This window comes from Osmerus mordax, chromosome 14 (genome assembly GCF_038355195.1).
Source record: "Osmerus mordax isolate fOsmMor3 chromosome 14, fOsmMor3.pri, whole genome shotgun sequence".
Lineage (NCBI taxonomy): Eukaryota > Metazoa > Chordata > Actinopteri > Osmeriformes > Osmeridae > Osmerus > Osmerus mordax.
In genome coordinates, this window is record NC_090063.1 from 11,076,550 (window position 1) to 11,098,326 (window position 21,777).

Consider the following 21,777-nt stretch of genomic DNA (forward strand, 5'->3'; position numbering starts at 1 on the left):
ACCTATCATACAAAGTAGCTGGTGCATCAGAGAGAATCTATTACATAACTATACCACATCCGTGGATGTGGATGCTTGGGTTAGTTTCGACAGAGGAATGTGGTGTGGCGTGGGTGTGTGTGTGTGTGTGTGTGTGTGTGTGTGTGTGTGTGTGTGTGTGTGTGTGTGCAGTTCACTTTCCTCAATTTCCATCCAGGCAAAATCGAGGATGGGCACTGATTCGATGAGCCTCATTTGAAGTGCAACTCAGGGATGTAATTGGTCCCCTGATAGACACACACATACACATGTACACACACACACAGTTTCCCATGCCTTTGAACCCATCAGAATTTATTAGGAGGAGAACAAAGACAGTATGTGTTAGATGATGTTGATTAGACAATTACACAACACACAGGCTTGGGGAATCTGATAAGAAACTCATGAATAAGCTTTGCCATCCTCATAGTCATCAACAGTGTTGCTCTCACTGGCACCAGTTCATGTTCACAACATGGGCTATGCATGCTTATTTGCCAGCCTAGCCCAAACACCTCAAAAACCTTAACTTAAAATGTATGACTACTCTTAATATTGCCAATATGTTTTTCAACAAAGGTTATAGAATATAGAACTATGTCTATCACCATAGTTTACACCACATTTACCCGATTAAAATGTAACCAAAATAATAAAATCACATTTCTACTTTAAAAAAAAAACGATATTGGCAGTCCCCAGAGATAGGCTCATTGTCTGTCAAATAGAGGCTCCCATTTTCCTGTATACAGGCAGTGTCTGTGTTTGTTCCTCCTCTACTTGTCTTCAGGAAACATCAGGGATCTTTCTCTCTCCGTGCAGGCTGTTTGCAAAGACCCGCCGTGGCTACGCGCTGGAAAACAAAGCATATGTTTTCATCTTGACTTTAAGAGAACTGACTTTGCTATTTATACCTCCATCACACACGAGGAAGGGAGATGACAGATTTCTCCCTCTCCCCCTCCACTCGCTTTCTCACCCTCTTTGAAAAACACCCTCTGAAAAGTAGTCGAGCAAGCAATCTTCTGTTTTCTCTTCCTCGTTGGTTTCCTTGTTAAATGTGTGTGCGTAAATATGCGTGCAGCGCATGTGCATCTCCACATTATGCACTTTTGTGTGTGTGTGTGCATGTGCAGGTGTTGATTGGGGGCCCGTGATGTACATACGTCACCTACATATGTAAGTAAACCAGTTAGCTGGAGCACACCAGGAAGACTTTCATCCTACAAATCAAAGACGGGGCAGCTGTCTGTTTTTACAATATAGAAAATATACAGTTTAAAGAAAACAAATGAAAAGAGATGAAATGTATAATAGGGGGAAAAAACAGCAGCTTCTAACAAAACGCCCTGTGATGTGCAGAGATGAAAGCTGAGGCTGCTCCTGTGCCGGAGCAGAAAAACACAAGGCATGATAAGAAGAAGGGGGCTGAGGGTAAGGGAGGACATGATTGAAGAATATCTGGTGACAGATTACATACATACATCACATTTAGCCAGTGCTAATGTGATGTATTAGATCACGCTGTAAAAAAACACTAGCAAACACTTTGCTAGTGTTTCTGCGTGTTGGCTATTGGCATGTATCGTCACGTCGATTCATGTGGTATGTTTCCGGTTCTTCCGTATTTCGTCTGCAAGTCAGTTATGTTCACAATATCATGGATTACATGGATATTAAGCCATCTAGCAAGGTTGCATTATCTGTTATCACAGTTTGTGTTTGCATCAACATTGTTATACCCAAGAAACAAAGAGGACTTATTCAGAACTGGATAAATGACAAAGAAGAGGCCAGTTGACAACATGGATTTTGAGATTTGGGATTTTCATCTGTGGTCACCTTTGGTTAGAGCGGGACGACCTTCATATCCTGTACCTTGAACATCCGGCCGTGCAGGCTGGAATGGAAATCCCAAGATTTCCTTTTGCATAATCAGGAATCTGGTTCAGCATGGCTGAACATTGGCCTGGCCATGTGTTTTTATAAGAGTCAGACATTCAAGCAGAATATGAGCAACGATAAACACAGGAGAAGGTCCAGGTCAACACAGGTAAACCCTCAATCTGCTATTCCTCAAATGACATTGAATGGTTAGAGAAGAAAGAAAGAATGATGATGTTACGTTGTGCAATACAGATCTCTGTGAGGGAGCCTTTGTCGTTTTGATCTTATTCTTATTGGTTCCTCTTGTTTTCATGCCTGAATGCTGAAAGCAGATCATCTAACAAGCAGCATTCCAAGGTGCTGGAGAGATGAACGTCTCCACGGGGAACATTTCAACCATCTCCATGTCTTATGGAAATCTTGACCACTACATGGATGTGACCAAGTTACTCTTCACCATCTGCTATTCCCTCAACCTGACCCTGGCACTCCCCACCAACATCTATGTGGTGAAACTGATCCTGACCGGACCAGCAGGTAAGATGGCTTCCGAGTTCTTCGCCCTCAACCTGGCTGTGAACGAGAGCCTCTACTGCCTGCTGAACGTCTTGGCTTTGCTGGACCTTCATTATTTCATGGGTTCCTTTTACCATGCCAGGGTGTTTTCCACTGGATTCATTTGTACTAGTCGCCCCCTGTTCCAGTGTTGCATCTGTTTCGAGCGCTTTCTGGCCGTGGTCTACCCAGTGGTCTTTCTGAAGTATAAACCCCTGAGGTACAGAATGGTCTGCTCTGGATTCGTGTATATGTGGATCATTGGGTCCTGCTGCCTGGCTTTGTATATGTCTTTCTCCAACACGTTCTTCTACTATTACATGAGTCAGTACCTAGCTGTGTTTCTGGTCCAGCTGTTCTGCTGCCTGTCTGTCCTCAAAGCTCTGAAACGTCCTGGACCAGGAGACGGGGACGGGGAGAGAGACGGGTCAAACAGCATGAAGAGAAAGGCTTTCTCCATCATTCTCATCATGCTGCTGTCCTTCGTCATAAACTGCCTTCCAATAGCGGTGATTGTCCCATTGCAGGCCTACCTTAGGCCCGATGATTTTTTTCTGGTTCTGTCAATTTGTTTTGCCACCCTTGTGGTCACTGCGTTCGTCCAGCCTGTCATCTATCTCCACAGGGCTGGCAAACTGCCTTGTATCAGGAGACTTTGAAAGAATGACTTGTTCTTGCATGCTGGATGCAGTTCCACTGCCTCACTGAAGATTGCGGTGTTGTAAATGTGGCTCGCTGAGCTGTGTGAAGCTTAATGTAAAGCTTGTCTAGGACTAGAAGGTGAACTTTATTGTTTATATACAAATGCTGACACTTAAACAAATGTCATTTATGTCTGTAACAATCCTGATTGTTTAATGTGAGTTCCTAAAGTTTAATATATGACTCTCATATTTAACAACAACACTTTAAAACAATTACATACTATGAAGCATTTGTAAAGAATTAATTAATAGTTACGGTGTTGGTCTGAATATAAGATGTTTTTCTTTTCCCTGGAAACATCTGACAAATTTTGGTTGTCTTCTATTCAGGGTTGATACTGTCTATTTATTCACAACAACAGATGGAACTGTCACACCAAAAGCGTTGCACCTAGCGTCTTTTTTCAGAGCATTTGATTCAGAGAATGGTGTTTAGTGTTTTAGCAATTGTGAAAAACTGTGAACTGTGGGTGGAGGCTTTGCCTCTCGTCCATGACTAGAGTTCTTCTGCATAGTGGTACGGTTGGCAGCGAGTAGTTCGGAAGAAAGAAAGCAGTTCCTACATGTAACTGCACACTGCAAAATCTGTGGATAATCTTGAGTGGAACTGGATTACTGGACATCTAGATGGATACATAGTACTACAGGTCATTTTAAACATGTAAAGCTTGTGTCCATGTCACAGGTAAGGTATCTATGGTGGGGTATTTTCCATTCTCCCAAATGGAGAATGGAATGTACCCTCTCTAGTTGCAATTGCAATTGTTACTTTTTACTTGCACCGACTAGAGACAAGTTTTTGAAGATTGTTATTTACTGTCTTTTACCAATCAAATTAAATGTTTTTTAAAGAATGTATTCTCTTTTCATTTAAAGACTTCAATGGCACTGTACATCTTGGCTGGGCACAAATGTAATTGAATCAGCTCTTCATCCCACGGCTTCTCTATTCCTCCACTCATACTGTACAAGTTGTGGGACCATCTTTTTTGCATACTCAGGATTCCTGTTCCGTTTGGGTAATCATTGCCATGGCAACGTATCTGGATCAAGAGATATAAAGGGATGGAGGGCTGGAACACCAATAAACCAACTTCCTAATGATCCGAGACATGAACACCTCTGTAGAGAACATCTCGTACGCCTCCTTCTCTTCCAGCAGTCTAAACCCTCAGGCGGATATGCTGATATTCTCCGTCTGCTATGCCGTCAACTTCCTCCTGGGCCTTCCCACCAACATCTACGTGGTGAAGCTCATCCTGACTGGAGCGGAAGGCCACATGGCTTCAGAGTTCTTTGCCCTCAACTTGGCCGTGGCCGACAGCCTCTACTGCCTGCTTGACATCCTCATTCTTCTGGACTACTATGTTTTCAATGGTGCTCTCTATCCCTCAAGGGCGTTCAACCAAAGGATTCATCTGCAGCAGTCGTCCTATGTTCCAGTGTTGTATGTGTGTGTAGCGCTACCTTGCGGTAGTCTACCCCGTGGTCTTCCTCAGGTACAAACCTTTTCGGTACAAGGTGGTCTGCTTGGGCTCGGTCTGGGTTTGGGTCATCGGATCTATCTGTACTTATCATTATCTGCCATGTTCTACTACATCAACATGGGTCAGTACCTAGCTGTGTTTCTGGTCCAGCTGTTCTGCTGCCTGTCTGTCCTCAAAGCTCTGAAACGTCCTGGACCAGGAGACGGGGACGGGGAGAGAGACGGGTCAAACAGCATGAAGAGAAAGGCTTTCTCCATCATTCTCATCATGCTGCTGTCCTTCGTCGTGAACTGCCTTCCGATATTGGTGACCATATGCCTCCGGTCGTACGTGAATGAATCCACCTTTTATGTGTGTCTCTCTGTTTCCTTCATCTTCTCAGTGGCCACTGGGTTCGTCCAGCCACTCCTATACCTCCACAGGGCAGGGAAGGTGTTTTGTATCAGGAGACCCTGAGAGGGAGAGAAAGGACTGCTTCTCCTTGCATGCTTCATTCAATTTCACTATATAACATTGAGGATTAAGTTGGTATGAATTTACATTTACATTTATTCATTTAGCAGACGCTTTTATCCAAAGCGACTTCCAAGAGAGAGCTTTACAAAGTGCATAGGTCACTGATCATAACAACAACATACCCTTAGTATAGATAGAGTACCCTTAGTATAGATAGTCCACATATTTAAATTTTAGGTATATGTTTATTGTATGCACCTTCCTGCCAAAGCAAATTCCTTGTCTGTGCAAACTTTCATGGCGAATAAATCCCATTCTGATTCTGATTCTGAAGATAGCCACAAAAACATTGCGTGTAGCCAAAACATGAAGCACACATTGTGAACAACCAAAGTAAGTGCCAAAGGGAAGAACCATAAGAGCATGTAGTTAAACAAGTTACAATTAAACAACATGAACCGTGCAAGTGTACCTGTGGAAAAAACAAGCAACAATAATAAAAACAATGTATCACAGCGAGTACAACATTTTTAAATCAGTTACCACTAACCACAAGAGCAACAAGTCTCTAAGCAAGAGTCATTGTGATCCTTGAGGAAACTAACATCGGGTTAAGCGAACCATTCCTAAGTACCATTGTACTCCCGGAACAAGTGCGTCTTGAGCCTTTTCTTGAAGGTGGAGAGACAGTCAGTGTCTCTGATGGAGGTGGGGAGTTGATTCCACCACTGGGGGTGTAAGGCTGCAGGAGAGACTTGATGTAGACAGGTGCAGAATTTGATTAGTTTAACTCATAAAAAGCAGGATGTTTCTTACATGGTTATTTCCTGATCATGTTTGATCCTGATAGCTTCTTCAGTTATTTTTAGATCTGTTTTAGTGTTTCTGCACCAGTCTAACCTGTAGGAAGAACAATCTTGTTGGCCTACCCCTACAATCAGTTTGCAGCTTTGTTCCGACCAAAACACATGTGTTTTGTTTAGGAAAAGCAATGGTCTCACATATGGTAACTATGCAAAACTTTGGTTTTGCATAGTTGATCACCTGAATTTGCTTTTTAGAGAAACCTATTTTGTCATTATTGTTGTAACACATTTAATCTTATAACCTTATGCAAATTTGTCTAAAAAAATGTTCCTTAAAATACCATATGGATGATTTGATCTGTATAAAGTTCATTAGGATACAACCTTATATCCGTAAAACTATGTTGCATATTTGTTTTAGCCTTGACCAAAACACATGAGTTTTGTTTAGGAAAACCACTGGTCATCTGGCCTTTATCAAACATGGAACACTTTGGTTATGCATGTGTCCCTCTGAATTTGCCTCTTAAAGTTATGTTACAGAAACTTGTGCTGGACATACCTGGGTATTTAAACTAAACAGGGTCATCTCTCTACAGTTTAAAAAAACGCTGAAGGCATTCCATCTTTCCAGGTATTTTACAATTTAATCATTATTATTTTATCAATTTGAATTTTGACTTTCTGGAAAAGTAATGGGACAAAAAATACATGTTGGTCATTTTGGTGACCAGTACCATAGTCCTTTTGATAGAATACTATGACAATGAGATTAAAGTGCAGACTGTCAGCCTATTGCATATTTATATATTTGTATGGACTTTGTATGGACTCATTCTTAGCCACTCCTCCAGAAATCCTTGGACACTTTAATGTTATCTAACCAAATAATATTTAAAGCTTCTCTTTAGCTTTCTTTTTCCTGTTTTATCTTTTATCAGTTTCCAAAGATGCTGATTCCTTGGAACGTAATCACACATAATCACAATGGGAACAACAACAGAACATCTGCCAGGATGAAAATCAGTTTAGGGAACAGCTCCGCTCTCCCCCAAGATAACTTCCCCTTTAATCCCAATGTCTTGGTGCCATTTCACACAGCGACCACCATAGTCAACCTTGTGCTGGGCCTCCCCACCAACGTCTGTGTGGTGTGTTTGATCCTGACTGGAGCAGAAGGACTCGTGGCTTCAGAGTGGAGCGATATCTGGCGGTAGTCCACCCTGTGATCTACCTGAAGTACAGACCCCTAAGATAGCAGCTGATCTGCACGGGCCTGGTCTGGCTGCTGGGGTCCTGCGTGACCTCCATATTTGTGAGCTTTATGAGGGTGGCCAAATACTTTTACGTGGAGATGTATCTGTTTCTATTGTCTGTGAACATTTTCTGTTCCATTGCTGTCCTGCGAGCTCTAAAGCGACCAAAGCCTGGAAATGGGGAGAGAAACCGGGAGGCAACAGACCCTCTGAGGAAAGCTTTTAAGATCATTCTAGTGATCCTAGTCTCCATGTTGGTAAATTATCTCCCATTGATTGTGACCATCCTCTGTCTAGATCACCTCAGCTTCAGCCAGTTCTTTTTGGCTGCCTATATGTGCTATACTGCTGCCGTAGTCACTGGGTTTGTCCAGCCTTTCCTCTACCTCCACAGAGCTGGGAAACTGGCCTGTATCAAAGAAGCTTGAATCAGAATGTACCCACCATCTTACCGCCAGATTGATACCCATTCCCAAAACTTTGATTTAGTGACTTTGTATCTACATGAAATGTTCTAAACACGTCACCTACGGTCTTCTTCAGACAACCGCCTGGTGGTCCCACCGCTCAAGACCGCCCGGTCCCAACACAAGCTCTTCTCCTGTCTGGCCCCCCAGTGGTGGAATCAACTCCCCACCTCCATCAGAGACACTGACTGTCTCTCCACCTTCAAGAAAAGGCTCAAGACGCACTTGTTCCAGGAGTACAACGGTACTTAGGAATGGTTCGCTTGACCCGATGTTAGTTTCCTCAAGGATCACAATGACTCTTGCTCAGAGACTTGTTGCTCTTGTGGTTAGTGGTAACTGATTTAAATGTTTTGTACTCGCTGTGATATATTGTTTTTATTATTGTTGCTTGTTTTTTCCACAGGTACACTTGCACGTATAGCGGTTCATGTTGTTTAATTGTAACTTGTTTAACTACATGCTCTTATGGTTCTTCCCTTTGGCACTTACTTTGGTTGTTCACAATGTGTGCTTCATGTTTTGGCTACTCGCAATGTTTTGTGGCTATCTTGTTGTTATGATCAGTGACCTATGCACTTTGTAAAGCTCTCTCTTGGAAGTCGCTTTGGATAAAAGCGTCTGCTAAATGAATAAATGTAAATGTAAACAGGGTTATTTCAGGTTGGGGCAAGCAGGTGGTCACACTACAGGTGTACTATGTACTACAGGTCTGTGAAGAGGTTAGTAAGGCATCCATGTTATACCTATCGTCAGAATCCATCCCAATAATAGATTTGAACCCTCACTTCCAGGAACTGCACAATATTTTTATCCATGTTGGGGCGTGTTCTGCATGTAGGCCGAGAAGGACTGCTTAAATCACTCTTATTTGTTCACAGTAACTCGTTTTAACTCCATAGTTTGTGTATCCCCTATCGCGCTTTAGACTATTCAATTTCCCCATATTTCTATCTATCCCCTTGTTCAGCACTGTATCTTCCTGGAAAGTAAAGCAAATGGCCATCTGTCATGTTAAATCGTTTGCAAATCGGTTCTGGACAATTTCCCATGTTGTTTTTGGATAGAAACGACACAGTATGCAGGTGTTACAGGGTGCACTGTATTATTCAGGAGTAAGCTTTCTGGATGTGTATAGAAATGTAATGTACAGACTTGACACTGTCCTGTATTCTGAATGGCAGGGAATAACATGTCCATTCTATACCATACTGTTCTATCTGCTATCTTGCTCCCTCCCTCACGCAACCCCACAACAACTTTTGAGCTACAGTATGGGTCTTCAGACACAACACTTACCACTTTGTGAACGACAAGACAGCACTTCTAATCCTGGTAAGACATTTCTGAATACCTTGTGCTACATAGACTCCTTAAATTCTGTAAAAGTTATTAAATAGTTGTAGTCTTGCTTCAATGCTAATCAGTGTAATCAAAGATTCAAGGATTATATTTTATCTGCCTCCACAGCATTAGGTAACCCTTCAAAATATTGGATTCCTGATAAACTAAGACTTGTGAAGACTCTTTGTGAAGACATGAACACTTCAACACAGAATGACTTGCCTAATTTCTTTGAGCTATTTTCAGAATCTGAAAGTATTTTAGTGACCTTTGTCGGCAGTGTTGTCAACCTTGTCATTGGCCTCCCCACCAATGTCTACATCCTGTGGCTGATAGTGATGGGAGCTGGGAAGTCTGTGGCCTCTTCAGAGATTTTCCTGGTCAATTTAGTTATCACAGAGGCATTGTCTTGTGTAGCTAGCATTTTCAATGTAATAATATACCTTGCAAACGTGCATTTTATGAATATCGTTATGTTTAACAGTGTTTTGCTCGGTGTTAGTCGGCCCATGTTCCAGTGTTGCATCTGTGTGGAGCGCTTCTTGGCGGTGGTCCATCCTGTAGTTTTTCTCAGGTATAAACCACTGAGGTACAAGGTGCTCTGCTCCGGCGTGACCTGGGTGGGGGTGTTTGGATTCTCTTTTGGAATCTTTTCACTCGATCTTCTTGCTCATGTCCTGTATTTGCACCTGTGCTACATAGGTGTTGTGTTTTCCATCCAGCTTATCTGTTCTGTTCTGATCCTGAGAGCACTGAGGCAGACCAGACCAGGGGAGGGGGACAGGAATGGAGAAATGGCAAACACAAAGTTGAGGGCGTTTCGAGTAGTTCTGCTCATCACTGTGGTCATGGCTGCCAACTACTTACCACTGATGTTACTCTTAGTCTTTCACAGTTTTTTAAGCAGAAGTCAGCTCTCTATTGCCACCTCGATCTACATTGTAATGCTTGTGCCCATTGGGTTTGTTCAGCCATTAGTTTTCATCCACCGAGCTGGGAAACTTCCCTGCATCAGGGGATGCTGAGACAAAGAGGGGAAGTCTAATTGATCTTAAATGTTCTGGCATTCGATAGCTTAAATGACAGTTGATGGTCAATGGATATAGAAGCATCCTAGATTCACTGTAAACATTTCACATTTACTGTTTCCTACTACCAGCTTTTTAGATTTCATAGCTGCACAGGTTCTTTTTTTCCCCAGAGCATTAATCCTAATGTAATTAACAATAAATTGGTATTGTTGATGTTCTTTACGTAGATGTTTGATCTGTAAAATGTTTGATTATTGCTGATTGTTGTTCATTAAGGAACCAAGAAAGCGTCGGCACCTGTTTGACCTGCTGTGTTAATGTGGCTGGCTGGATTGGAGTATTAGAGCCACTCCACATCACACTTGATTTTCATAATGACTGTGCCTGTTCACTCATGTCAGCTGATGACGCAAATTTTTGCGTCATCATTTTTTTTTTGTCATGATCTTCAAACTGAATCCACACTTGTGTGCTGTGTCACTATACTATACTTCTGTACAATGTCACACATTTCTTGTAAACCCTATAGATTTGTAAATAAAATGTGTAAGTTAAATTGTATGTTTAGTTAAATAATATATACAGTACATAAACAATACACAATAAGATAAATACATGCCTCTTATTTTGCCCCTCCCCACCCACTCAGGCTCCCCCACTCTGCACCCCCCCAGCCACCTGCAGGGAATAACACTGGCCCTTGTGGTCACCCTGGCGGCCTCGTTTGTGTTTATCTCACGGTCCTAGCTATGACGTACCCCATGATGGCTGTTCAGACTCAAAATGGAGTTCACGACAAATAAAACTCGGGGGGGTGCGATAAATTAGGCACCGCGTCACCGCTTCTCACCGCTTCTCACCGCTTCTCACCGCTTCTCACCGCTCTCACCGCTTCTCACCGCTTCTCACCGCTTCTCACCGCTCTCACCGCTTCTCACCGCTTCTCACCGCTTCTCACCGCTCTCACCGCTTCTCACCGCTTCTCACCGCTCTCACCGCTTCTCACCGCTCTCACCGCTTCTCACCGCTTCTCACCGCTCTCACCGCTCTCACCGCTTCTCACCGCTTCTCACCGCTTCTCACCGCTTCTCACCGCTTCTCACCGCTTCTCACCGCTCTCACCGCTTCTCACCGCTCTCACCGCTCTCACCGCTTCTCACCGCTTCTCACCGCTCTCACCGCTCTCACCGCTCTCACCGCTTCTCACCGCTTCTCACCGCTTCTCACCGCTTCTCACCGCTCTCACCGCTTCTCACCGCTCTCACCGCTTCTCACCGCTCTCACCGCTTCTCACCGCTTCTCACCGCTTCTCACCGCTCTCACCGCCGCCCTCCCTCACAGGCCGTCAGATCCCCTGCTCTGATTTATAGAGGTGGAGTTTCTTTTTTCTGTCGCTTTCTTGTCATTTTACTGTGTGTCTGACATCTCCCTTCCTGTCTTTGTATTGGGATGAGGTAGAGTGTACCTGGCCAGTGACTGAAACTGTAGCCTGGTCCATAGAGATCAATGTGATAGCCCTGAGATACTGTGTGAGACAATACTGTAATATGATGCATAGCAGCCTACAGTAGGATTTTTAAGTCCTTTCCGACCTAGCCTGGGAATCAGGCATGTCTGATCCTTGTGCATGTGAGACTTTAGTCTGTTGTTGGACAGATACATGTATACATGTTGTGTCTCTCTCGTGTCATCTCACAGTTGATTGCACCAAACAAATTCCTGGTTGAGGATCAAATCAATGCTAACACCTTCAATATCCTACACTTACAGTATCACTAGAATCCTATCTCTTTATATTGTATGTGCAGTATCAACGTGATGGTATTACAGTTGTTACACTGAAATCAAACAACAGAGAAACTCAATGACATTCCAGTTAAATGTGAGTTGATTCCCTGTATGCCTAGTTAGAACAATGTCAGTACAATTATCTTTCACCTAACACCAGGCAGCGTGCTGGTGAGCATTGGAGAGAAAAAAAGGTTTCGCATGTTTTTTTGTTTCTTTTCACGACGAGTGAGGCTACAATAGATCTCATGAGCTCAGGATTGAGGCAACGAACAACACATATTGTGTTCTTAGTCTATTGCAAAAAGTCTTTGAGCAGCCATTTTGTTCAGTTAGTTAATTTATGTCAAGGTTTGTGGATTTAGCGTCTTGCGTTATGGTATAAGTGAAAGGGGACAACACATTTAAAGAAGTCTTTAGGTTTGGGGTTTTGCTCCACACACAAAAAAACAGTTTGCTTGTTTTGGGGTGGGGGAGGGGGTGGGTGGGGGGCAGCTACAAGTGCAGCTGCAGGCTAACTTCTTGGCAGCTGTATGTTAATTTCGCTGTCTCTTGCCTTTAAGAGTCAAAGCAAGTCCATTTAACCCAGCACTAGCTTTACCATACACCATCACAATCCAGACCACTATTTGAACTAATATTGTATCTTATCTTTTGAGTTACATAGATATCTGACTATGTATGATTCACTTAACCTTTCCATTACATAAACAGTACATTGGTATGTACAATTCTCTTAACCTTTCCGTTTGTTACCATCTGTTTTTGTCACCAACTTTTTTTATCTCATTCTTCCCCCTTTTTTCTCCCCCTTAACTCCAACCTACCTTTTCTGCCCCTTGCCCCTACCTCCCCCTCTTACCCAACCCACCCTCTTTTTTAAACCCTAACTCCTCTAACTCTATCATTCAGCCCGCCCTCTTTCACCTCCTCAATCCTTCCCTCTCTCCCATCCTCTCTCCCTCCCTCCCTTGTTCAGACAGTGTGTGATATGTAAATTTGCAGACAGCTGTTCCTGTTCTCAGCGTTTTGGTTCAGCCCTGGGCGTAATTAACGGTTCTCAGTCCCGTGACTCATCTCCAACTAGGTGAGAGCAGCTCTGTGTCACTCCTCTCAAAGCTCTCTCTCTCTCCCTCTCACGTTCTCTCTTTCTACATCTCTCTCGTCTTTCTCTCTGTCTCTGTCTCTCTCTCATCCCACTCACTGTTTCGTTTGATATCCCTCTACTTCCTTCTCTCAAATTGTATCTCTTCACCTTCCTCTTTCTCACATCTCCTTCTTTTCTTATCCCTTTCTACATCCCCACCCCACCTTCCACACGCACAAACACACACACACAAACTCTTAACGTGGGAAAGAGCGAGATCACAAAGTCCTCTCAGAGTTAGATCAACACATCTAAGGACGCAGACAAGTCTAACCTTCCACACCTAATTCTCTTTATTTCTTTTCTCTCCCTTTAATCTGTTAATTCTCTCCTCTCTTCCTTCCTCTCACATCGCATAAGCAAACAGGTCCACTGCTTTGCAAATAAACCGACCTAGCGTTGTAAAACACCACAGGTGTAGCGATTCGTTTGTCTATGGTCCATTGAACTGGGCGATGCTCGAGTCAGATCTAACACGAGGAGCCTATAGCGCTAGCACTGCTTCTAACCTTTGGTCAAAGGTATATCTCATCGACTAAACATTTTCATCACACAGTTTATACAAACATTCTATTACTAAAATAATAAAACATTTAACAGGCGCTGAGGGTGGCCAATCTTGTCTCGGCACTAAGTTGGTAATGGAATGAAACAATCAATGTTTAGAGTTATAAAAGTGAGGGGAGGACCTGTGTGCAAAGAATATGAGGTCATTGATATATGTTTTTATTGATAGCCCTGGTCATCTCCATAGAGAATACCCAAGAACTGGTGTCTGTCTGCCTACCAGGTAAAGAGCCCCTAGGGTGATCACCCCTCCACCCATAGGCCATTCTATGTTTTAAAACCGGGGGTGCAAAGGGTAGTGTGCTTGTGCACAAGTGTTGTGCTTACAAAAAAATGCTCAAGATTCACAGTAGATCTTAACATTTTAAATTGATCATTAGAGTACAACAAACCATGATAGAACATACAACTCTGACATCACTTAAAAATTTTCTAAAATCATTTAATCGTTTTTTTACATTAATTAGAAAATAAATAAAAAATCATCCCAACAGTAAATGCTCCACCCCAACCCCTTTAGACTTACGAGTGCTTAAAAAAGAGGGTAACGCAGAATTTAGATCTCATTATTAAATATGATGTATTTAACGACGGATACACATGCAATGGCTTTAGGGATAAAGCCACAGAATTGTCAAGACAAATTGAACATGATGACTGTATGACCTCGCTCCCCGAAGCACACACATACTTTCAGTACACGCACACGAACACACCACACATACTCCTTAAATTAAATCACTGTGGGGGCAAAGGGCAAATCAAGTCACTGTCGATGAAATCAGATTCAAAACCAATCAGGGCTAATCCCATTCATATCCATTATTCTCTAACCTGGATCAATATAGTCTGGCTCTGCAGCTCATCAGTCTCTGCTTCACACGCACACATACACTGGCCAGGTTGAACCTGTCATTGAGATCTCCCCTCTATATGAAAATAGTTGTTGATCTTAGGTGTGCCCACAGTAAATACTCATGACGCCAGACCAGAAATATCATTGCGCATGCATGAATGTGATTAAATGTTTGATGTCTTTATTTGAGCACAATATAATGTGCTGTAGGCAAATTGTGTTTGTTTATGCATGTGTGTGTGTGTTTGTGTGTATTACAGTGTATTCTATGTAGGCCTATCATTTTCTCTTAATGGTGTTTGAAATGCACTTTTCTTATTTAGATCATGAAGCTTTCATACCCCTGAGCTTTCAAACTGCCGGGTGGTCTGTATGGCCTACTTTTGGAATTTCCTGCTGCAAACATGAACACCCAAGCTCTCACGCACACAAACACCGACTCTCAGATCATTGCCAACCTCATAAGCAAATCACCGTCAAGACGTGTGTGGAGCCTTGGTTGTGTTCTCTTTCTTCCAGAGGAAGAAGAAAGAAGAAGAGGAGAGTGAGGAGGAGGAAGAGGAGGAGCAGGAGGGTTGGACGTGTCTAAAAACACACACACGTGGCGCAGTGCCAGGTGGTACAGTGTGCTAGGATTATGCAGCCCTGCCTTTAGTCGTACAACTGAATGCTTATAAAGTCACGGGATCGGCTGTAGAGAAGCACAGTAAACGCCTCCTGACCTCTGTACAGTACAGTGTGTTGACAGCTTGCTTCATTCACGGTTTGTCGAGCGGGCAGGATGATGTTGTGGAGTATAAAGCTCCCAGGATGAAGAGAGGCACTCACAGACTTTGGGACTGCCAGCAACATGTGGCCCGTGGTGCCTCTCCGGTGGGAGCTGGGCGCTCACCATTTGATCACCTCAGTTCGCTTGGTGAGGTGTACTGCATGACTGGGCTGTGACATCACACCTCTGGAGTGTACTTTCAAATTTGTTTCCATTATTTTTACTTTGGTCTCGAAACACTTAGGGAAAGTTCTAGTTAGAATTGTTCTATAAATCACCTTTGTGAACATCTATTGATAAGAACTGTTTCTCTCTTTACACTTCCTGTTTGACCTTCTTGTCAGTTTGCCCTTTGAAATAATACCATGAATGATTTAAAGATGAGTTATTGATCAATTGACTTTAGGAAGTGACTTTTTTCAATTATGGCATATGTTTGTGTCCAATTACAGATACAGATCTGTGTGTGTCAACTACACACACAGACACACAAGTTTACCTTCAAACAGTGGTACATTCACCCTCTATCTCTCTCTTCCTGCGTCAGTCTCTATTTCTCTACTGGTTTCCTTTGTCCCCCTCTCTCACTAACACACAAACACTCACCCAAACACACCTACAGTATATACAAACACACCAAACACATGCACACTCATCTTCCCACATGTTCTGCAAATAGAGAAGTGGATACTGCAGACATCAGTTTGAGCGTTGGAACAAACAGAAGAGGCTCTCCTGGAGGGAGAAAGAGAGAGAGAGAGCAAAAGAGAGAGAGGGAGGGAGGTGAGAGAAAGAGAAAGGGAGAGGGAGAAAGGGAGACGGGAAAAGAATGAGACGGACGGAGAGAAAGGGAGAGAGAGAGAGAGAGAGAGAGGTGGGGGGTAGGTGGACGGATGAAGTGATGACTCAGGAAAGGGATATCACAAAAAGAAAGGATTCAGCACTCCTTTCTCCTCTTCTCCCAGTCCCCGGGTCTGAACAGAAGACTGACACTGATCTTACTTCTCCCTCTCCTCCACACGCCTCTTCTCCATCTTTCTGTCACTTCCTCATTCACTCTGTCCTACCTGTGGGCCTAATGTGCAGCTTTCAAAGTCAGTCAGATATATTTACATGCTCTGAATATGAGGGATATGCATGGCAAATAGCAAAAGGGTATGATTATCCAGATGGTTGTGGTTTACAATATTGAACGGTGTAGATCTGTGGCTGTGTTAAGGATTCCACCAAAGGATTTAGAACCAAAAAGTTATTTAATGCTATTTTAATGCGTGATTAGTGATTGTTACGTTGTTAACTTCTTTTTCCCGACACGCAGGCAAGACTAAATGGCCTTAAACGCATAATTCAATAACCTAACTCACACCTGCTCTGAGCAATCACGAGCTCAACACCTGGAGCTAATGTTGTGGATCTGGCCAAAATTCACGGGTCTTCTTTCTCTTGATTCAAACCGAAACATCAAAGAAAATGTATAAACCACATGTACGTGTAGGGTACTTGCGTATCTCTATCTAAATCGTATTTTACATATATATCTAGATATGGGTTAGGGTTAGATCGAGAGACATCTATCTCTCTCTCTCTCTCTTTTCTCGTGCCCCACTCCCTCTCTATTTCTCTCCAGTACAGTAGGCTATCTTATCTCCGCTCGCATCATCAGCATCAGTTTGCAGTCAAATTTTACAGCCGCTCGAGAGACTCGCATTCTTGCTGTTTCTTTGCCCTTTCACGCGTTCACCTCGTCTCCAGTCTTCTCGATAACACCGTAGGTATCCGCAGCTGCACGCTTGAGAGAAATTCAGCCAATAAGTTGATGCAATTTAGGAATTCACTTTCTGGTCCTGATCTCGATAGCTTCATCTGTGAGCCTTATATGTGGTCTGCCTTCTCTTTCAGTTCAGTTGGGCTCTCGGGAGTGAAGGATCGTATCGCTGTTTCTAACTTGGGTGAAGAAAGATAAGGAAACTCCTTGGGATTCTCCATACACCGAAAATTAAGACGGATATTTTGGTAAGTTTTCTATATCATGTTATCAAGTTATCATTGAGAGTTTGATATGTATAAAACACTGAGGTAGCTATTATTATTTTTTGATCCATCAGTGGTCAGTCTTGTCCAACTTGATCTTGTATCTGCCATGTATGCATTGATCATTTGGAATGACCATTATACTGTAAGCACACCTGAATTCCTGAAAATACGCCTAAAATGAGACTGTTCACAAGCCCGACGTGCGCGAGAAAAGCGAGACTCTGTTCCATTGAATGTTTGTATACTAATAATAATACCCTATCGATCAATAAATAATTTCCATTTAGAAAACATTTTGGGAAACAAAGTACTCAGTACAAAAAAAAAATGTATAAGGTAATGAACGAAAACCAGTCCGAGAGACGGTAAGGAGAGAGCGTCTTAAGGGGGATGAGGTGAACGAAGAGTGTGTGAGTGGGAAGAATGAAGCGGTGGGTGAGTGCATTAGGGACCCTCGTTTTCCTCCTAATCTTGAGCCTATATCTGTACAGTGGATGCATTTGCTCTGCAGTTCATTTATAGTTCAATCACTGAAGTACCCTAACTATTTCGAGAAGGATGTCACTAAAATGATCTTCTCTGAGACCTGCGGTATAATAACCCACAAGCCTCGGGCCAGAATTGGTAATTTTCCGCTTTATTGTTTGTTTGGCAATTAAGCGTGTCTGTATTATAGCTCTTTCACAACGATAAAATGTTACTTTCCCCCCACACACGCACTCATCTTTGGTATCCATCTCACCTCCCACTCGTCTTCACTGCCAGTCGCTGTAACATTGCCCTTTGTCTTAATGGTCCCTATTTGAGTTAATGAATATTCGTGTGTCTGTCGTTGAGCTGACAATACGTAGGATAGTTGAGGACGGTCGGAGGGTTTTATAGGAACATAATAGACACGGGCGATTGTTTATAGAGCTTTTGTGAATAGTTTGCTGATGTTTTATTGTCTTGTAATCGGAGCAATTAAAGCGTTGCACTGGATTGTACGGACGTGCGTGCACGTGCATAAATGTAGGCCTAGTATGGGTACGCGAGAAAAAGAGGGGAGAGAAAGCGAGAGAGTGTGTGTTAAAGAAGACCAGAAAAAGAGACAGAGAAGGGCAGATTATGCTAACTCAAAGCAGGCGGACAGGGAAGAATACCCTGTAAGCAGTTTTGTGAGCTTATATTTATATATTTTCCCTTCAGACCAGTCCTGATAGGCAGCGTTTGACATGGCTGTCAATGCATCTTATTTCAGCTTGGCTGGAACAGGCCAAAAGCATTATAACTAAGATGACTGGCCAGCACACACTACTTCTCAAATGTTTCTATATAAAAGTTTTACACAAAACAAGTTTGACTGATTTCCAGATGAGACTGCATGTGGTTGGTGATCCTTTCGATCAGTGTTCCAAGTATCTATTATGTTTCTTTGGGGTCATCAAGAACTTTCACCGACATTCACCCAAGGAGGGTGTGCTTTCCACACTTCAAAGAGCTCCCATTGGTTGATATCAGACGATTGACAGCTCTCATTCAAGTGACAAGTCTTGACAGTGACAGTGATGAGGCTTACATCGATGATGACTGTGATGCCCAAAAGATCGACGGGACGGAGTCGTAGAATGATGACGTCACAAACATGTCTGCGGAATCCCAGAGACAGAATGTTGGAGTCCATGGCTGTTTCTCATCTGACAGAATGACAGCGTTCATGGCAGAACCGTGTGACTGGCATTATCACACTCTCAACACATGGCGCACTCTGTGAGATGATGGCAGCATGCAAGAAATGCTAATGGAAGACAATGTCTTCACTGTGACAGATTGGGTTGGTTTTCTCGAGTTGTTATTTGTGCTTTCTAAAAATGCACAACTGCGCACATGTGCTCCACACACACTCCTGCACACACACACACACTATATGTAAACACCCATATGCACATTTAAGCACACAGCATTTACCTACATACTGTACATATGATACACAGTGGCTCGCATAAACACACATACACAGTCACGCACGCACGCACACACCCACAAACACGCACAGATTCCAAAACTAAGCACGCATATACAGGTGCACTCACACACACATACTCAAACACACACACACACATTATTGAATCCGGGACAGCCCTGGTGGCTTCCCGAGAGAGAGACTGAGATAACGAGGTTGAAGTTAGTTAGGAGTTGGCAGCGCTTGAACGCACCTCCAGAATCGGATTCATCTCTAAATGAAATGTTTTCCAGGAGAAGATGAGGAAACCCAAACCTTACTTCTCTATCTTTCTCTGGCTCTCAACACTCTCTCTCTCGTTTCCTCGTTCACACTCTCCCTCCCCCTCTTTCTCTCACATACCTCTCTCCTCCCTTGGCACCTGTATGTGTTTCTGCTTAATTGAGATGCATTTGAATGTGGTGTAAATTAGTTTTTTACAGCTCTGGTCTAAACTTGTCCTCTAATCTGTGTGTGTGTGTGTGTGTGTGTGTGTGTGTATGTGTGTGTGTGTGTGTGTGTGTGTGTGTATGTGTGTGTGTGTGTGGTATACATACATGTGTGAAGAGAGTGCTCTAATGTACTGTAAGTGGTCCGACCTCTCCATTGTGTGAGGTGTGAGGTTTCCTATGTCTGGGAGAAGGTTAATACTCGAGTACATGACAGGAATCAAATATTTCTGAGTGGTCATCTTCAGATAGTCTCTTCTTTTTTGTATTTCCAATTCCCAGTTTGTGTGTGTGCTTGGAGTGTGTGTGTGTATGTGTGTGTGTGTGTGTGTGTGTGTGTGTGTGTGTGTGTGAGTATGGTGTGGACTTGTTAAGCTATTCTTGTGGGGACCAGAAGTCTGAAAAAAAATTGTGTGGACATTTTCTTGGCCCTCACATGTTCAAGTGCTATTTCTAGGGTCTTTAAGGGGTTTAGGGTTAGGATTAGTATGTGTGTTTGGGTTAGAATTACATTAACGATTGGAAAGTTTAAGAGCTCAGTTAGGTTTTAGGGATAAGGTTGGGGCTAGGGTTACATGTAGGGTTAGGTGTTAGGGAAAACAGGATTTGAATGTGACTGAATTGTCAGTCCCCACAAGGGTAGCTATACACGTGTGTGTGTTTGTGTGTGTGTGTGTGTGTGTGTGTGTGTGTGCGTATGTGAGGGGGCGGGACATTTACAGTATATGGGCCACATTGGTCTCTCCAGACTGCCACTAGACTATTACTACTAGACTGGTATGTCTATACTTGTTTGGTAGTAATAGGTTAGTAGGGCATCAGCAAACACATCTCTTTTTGCTGGTTATCTTAAGTGTATGAGTGTGTGTGTGTGTCTGTGTTTGTGTGTTTGAGATCTCTCATTAGGGAGAGTAATGGTGACAGGGAGGTGACCTTGGGTCCTCTAGTCTTCCTCCTGTCGATGAAGCGGATGACTTAGTGCTTCAATCCATGGACATGATGCCTCATTTATTATCATTAGGCACACAGTCAAAAGACACTTCTCAAGACCTCCGCAGTAGGTGTGTGTGTGTGCGAGCGTGTGTGTGTGTGTCCGTGCGCATATCAAGTCCACTCGTTCGAACGTGAGGCCTCCTGTCCGTGGGCCAGACCTACATACACCTCTTTCATACAATTCAAGTTAGAACGTGCACGTGTGTGTCGATATATCCGCGCGTGTGTGCACTCCCACGACGCCCCCCATCTGCGTGATAAACATAACCTAACGTCACCTTGAGCGGAGAGATGGGGCGGGTCCCTATCGTTTCTCAGCGTGATGGATGGAGTCTTCTCACAACAAGTCAATACCCAATCTGGGCCCTGGCCCTGATTTAAGACAGGCCCCCATGTAGGTGACAGAGCCCTGGCCGGCTACAGTTTAATCAAACTATCAAGCCTCGATCTGTATCTGGGCCCAGGCCCGACTAGCTGATACAATCCAGCACTCCTCAATAAGTCCAGAACTCCAGGGAGGGCGTGCGGAGTTCAGCGCTGACACACTAACAGTTGTGAGTGGTTGAATACAGTCGAAATGAAAACATGTATGACAATACATGCAGTTCAAGTCTTTCATTGTCAGATGCACAGAACAGCACAAGGTCAGACTGGGAACTGAAATTCTTGGGACAAGACAACGCAAAGCAACCTGGTATAACATAACATATAAGTACTCAGAACATAGATTACATCAATGATGAGCTAAAATATAATAAACCTCTTAAATATACAAAATAATATACAATATACAATACAGTATACTAAACCTCTAATACACATAATAACTTATACTAACCTTATAAACCCACACTAACCTAAGAGAGATGAATGTGGGCGTAGTGTACTGTCGGTAGGTGTTATCTTTTGGTTTGTTTACCAATGCCTCTGGGTGTGACCAGAGGCCTTTACTACGAAGCAAGTTCAACATGCCCAAGATAGGCTTTCATTAGCTGGCTTCACTAAGCCTAACAGCCTGAATCACACAAAAGCGGTGTCACAAAGGAGGTTATGGACTTGTTAAGTCAACCCAGGTTTTCCCAATCTAGCGATGAAGAAATGGGTCAGTGTTTCCATGTGACCAATCGCAAATATAATTTTTACACACAATGAGCGAAATACTAAATCAAACAAATATGA

General features: G+C 43.1%; 1 protein-coding gene and 2 pseudogenes across 1 annotated transcript; all 3 read left to right on the top strand.

Annotated features, from left to right (window-relative positions):
• The first annotated feature begins 2,276 nt into the window (after window positions 1-2,276).
• Window positions 2,277-3,122, top strand: LOC136956042 (proteinase-activated receptor 1-like). Its single transcript, XM_067249851.1, has one exon. It carries the CDS (start codon window positions 2,277-2,279, stop codon window positions 3,120-3,122), a length of 846 nt encoding a protein of 281 aa, XP_067105952.1.
• Window positions 3,123-4,279: 1,157 nt separating this feature from the next.
• LOC136956412 (C-X-C chemokine receptor type 2-like) lies at window positions 4,280-5,110 on the top strand (annotated as a pseudogene).
• A 1,822-nt stretch (window positions 5,111-6,932) lies between these two features.
• Window positions 6,933-7,600, top strand: LOC136956414 (uncharacterized; annotated as a pseudogene).
• Window positions 7,601-21,777: the final 14,177 nt, after the last annotated feature.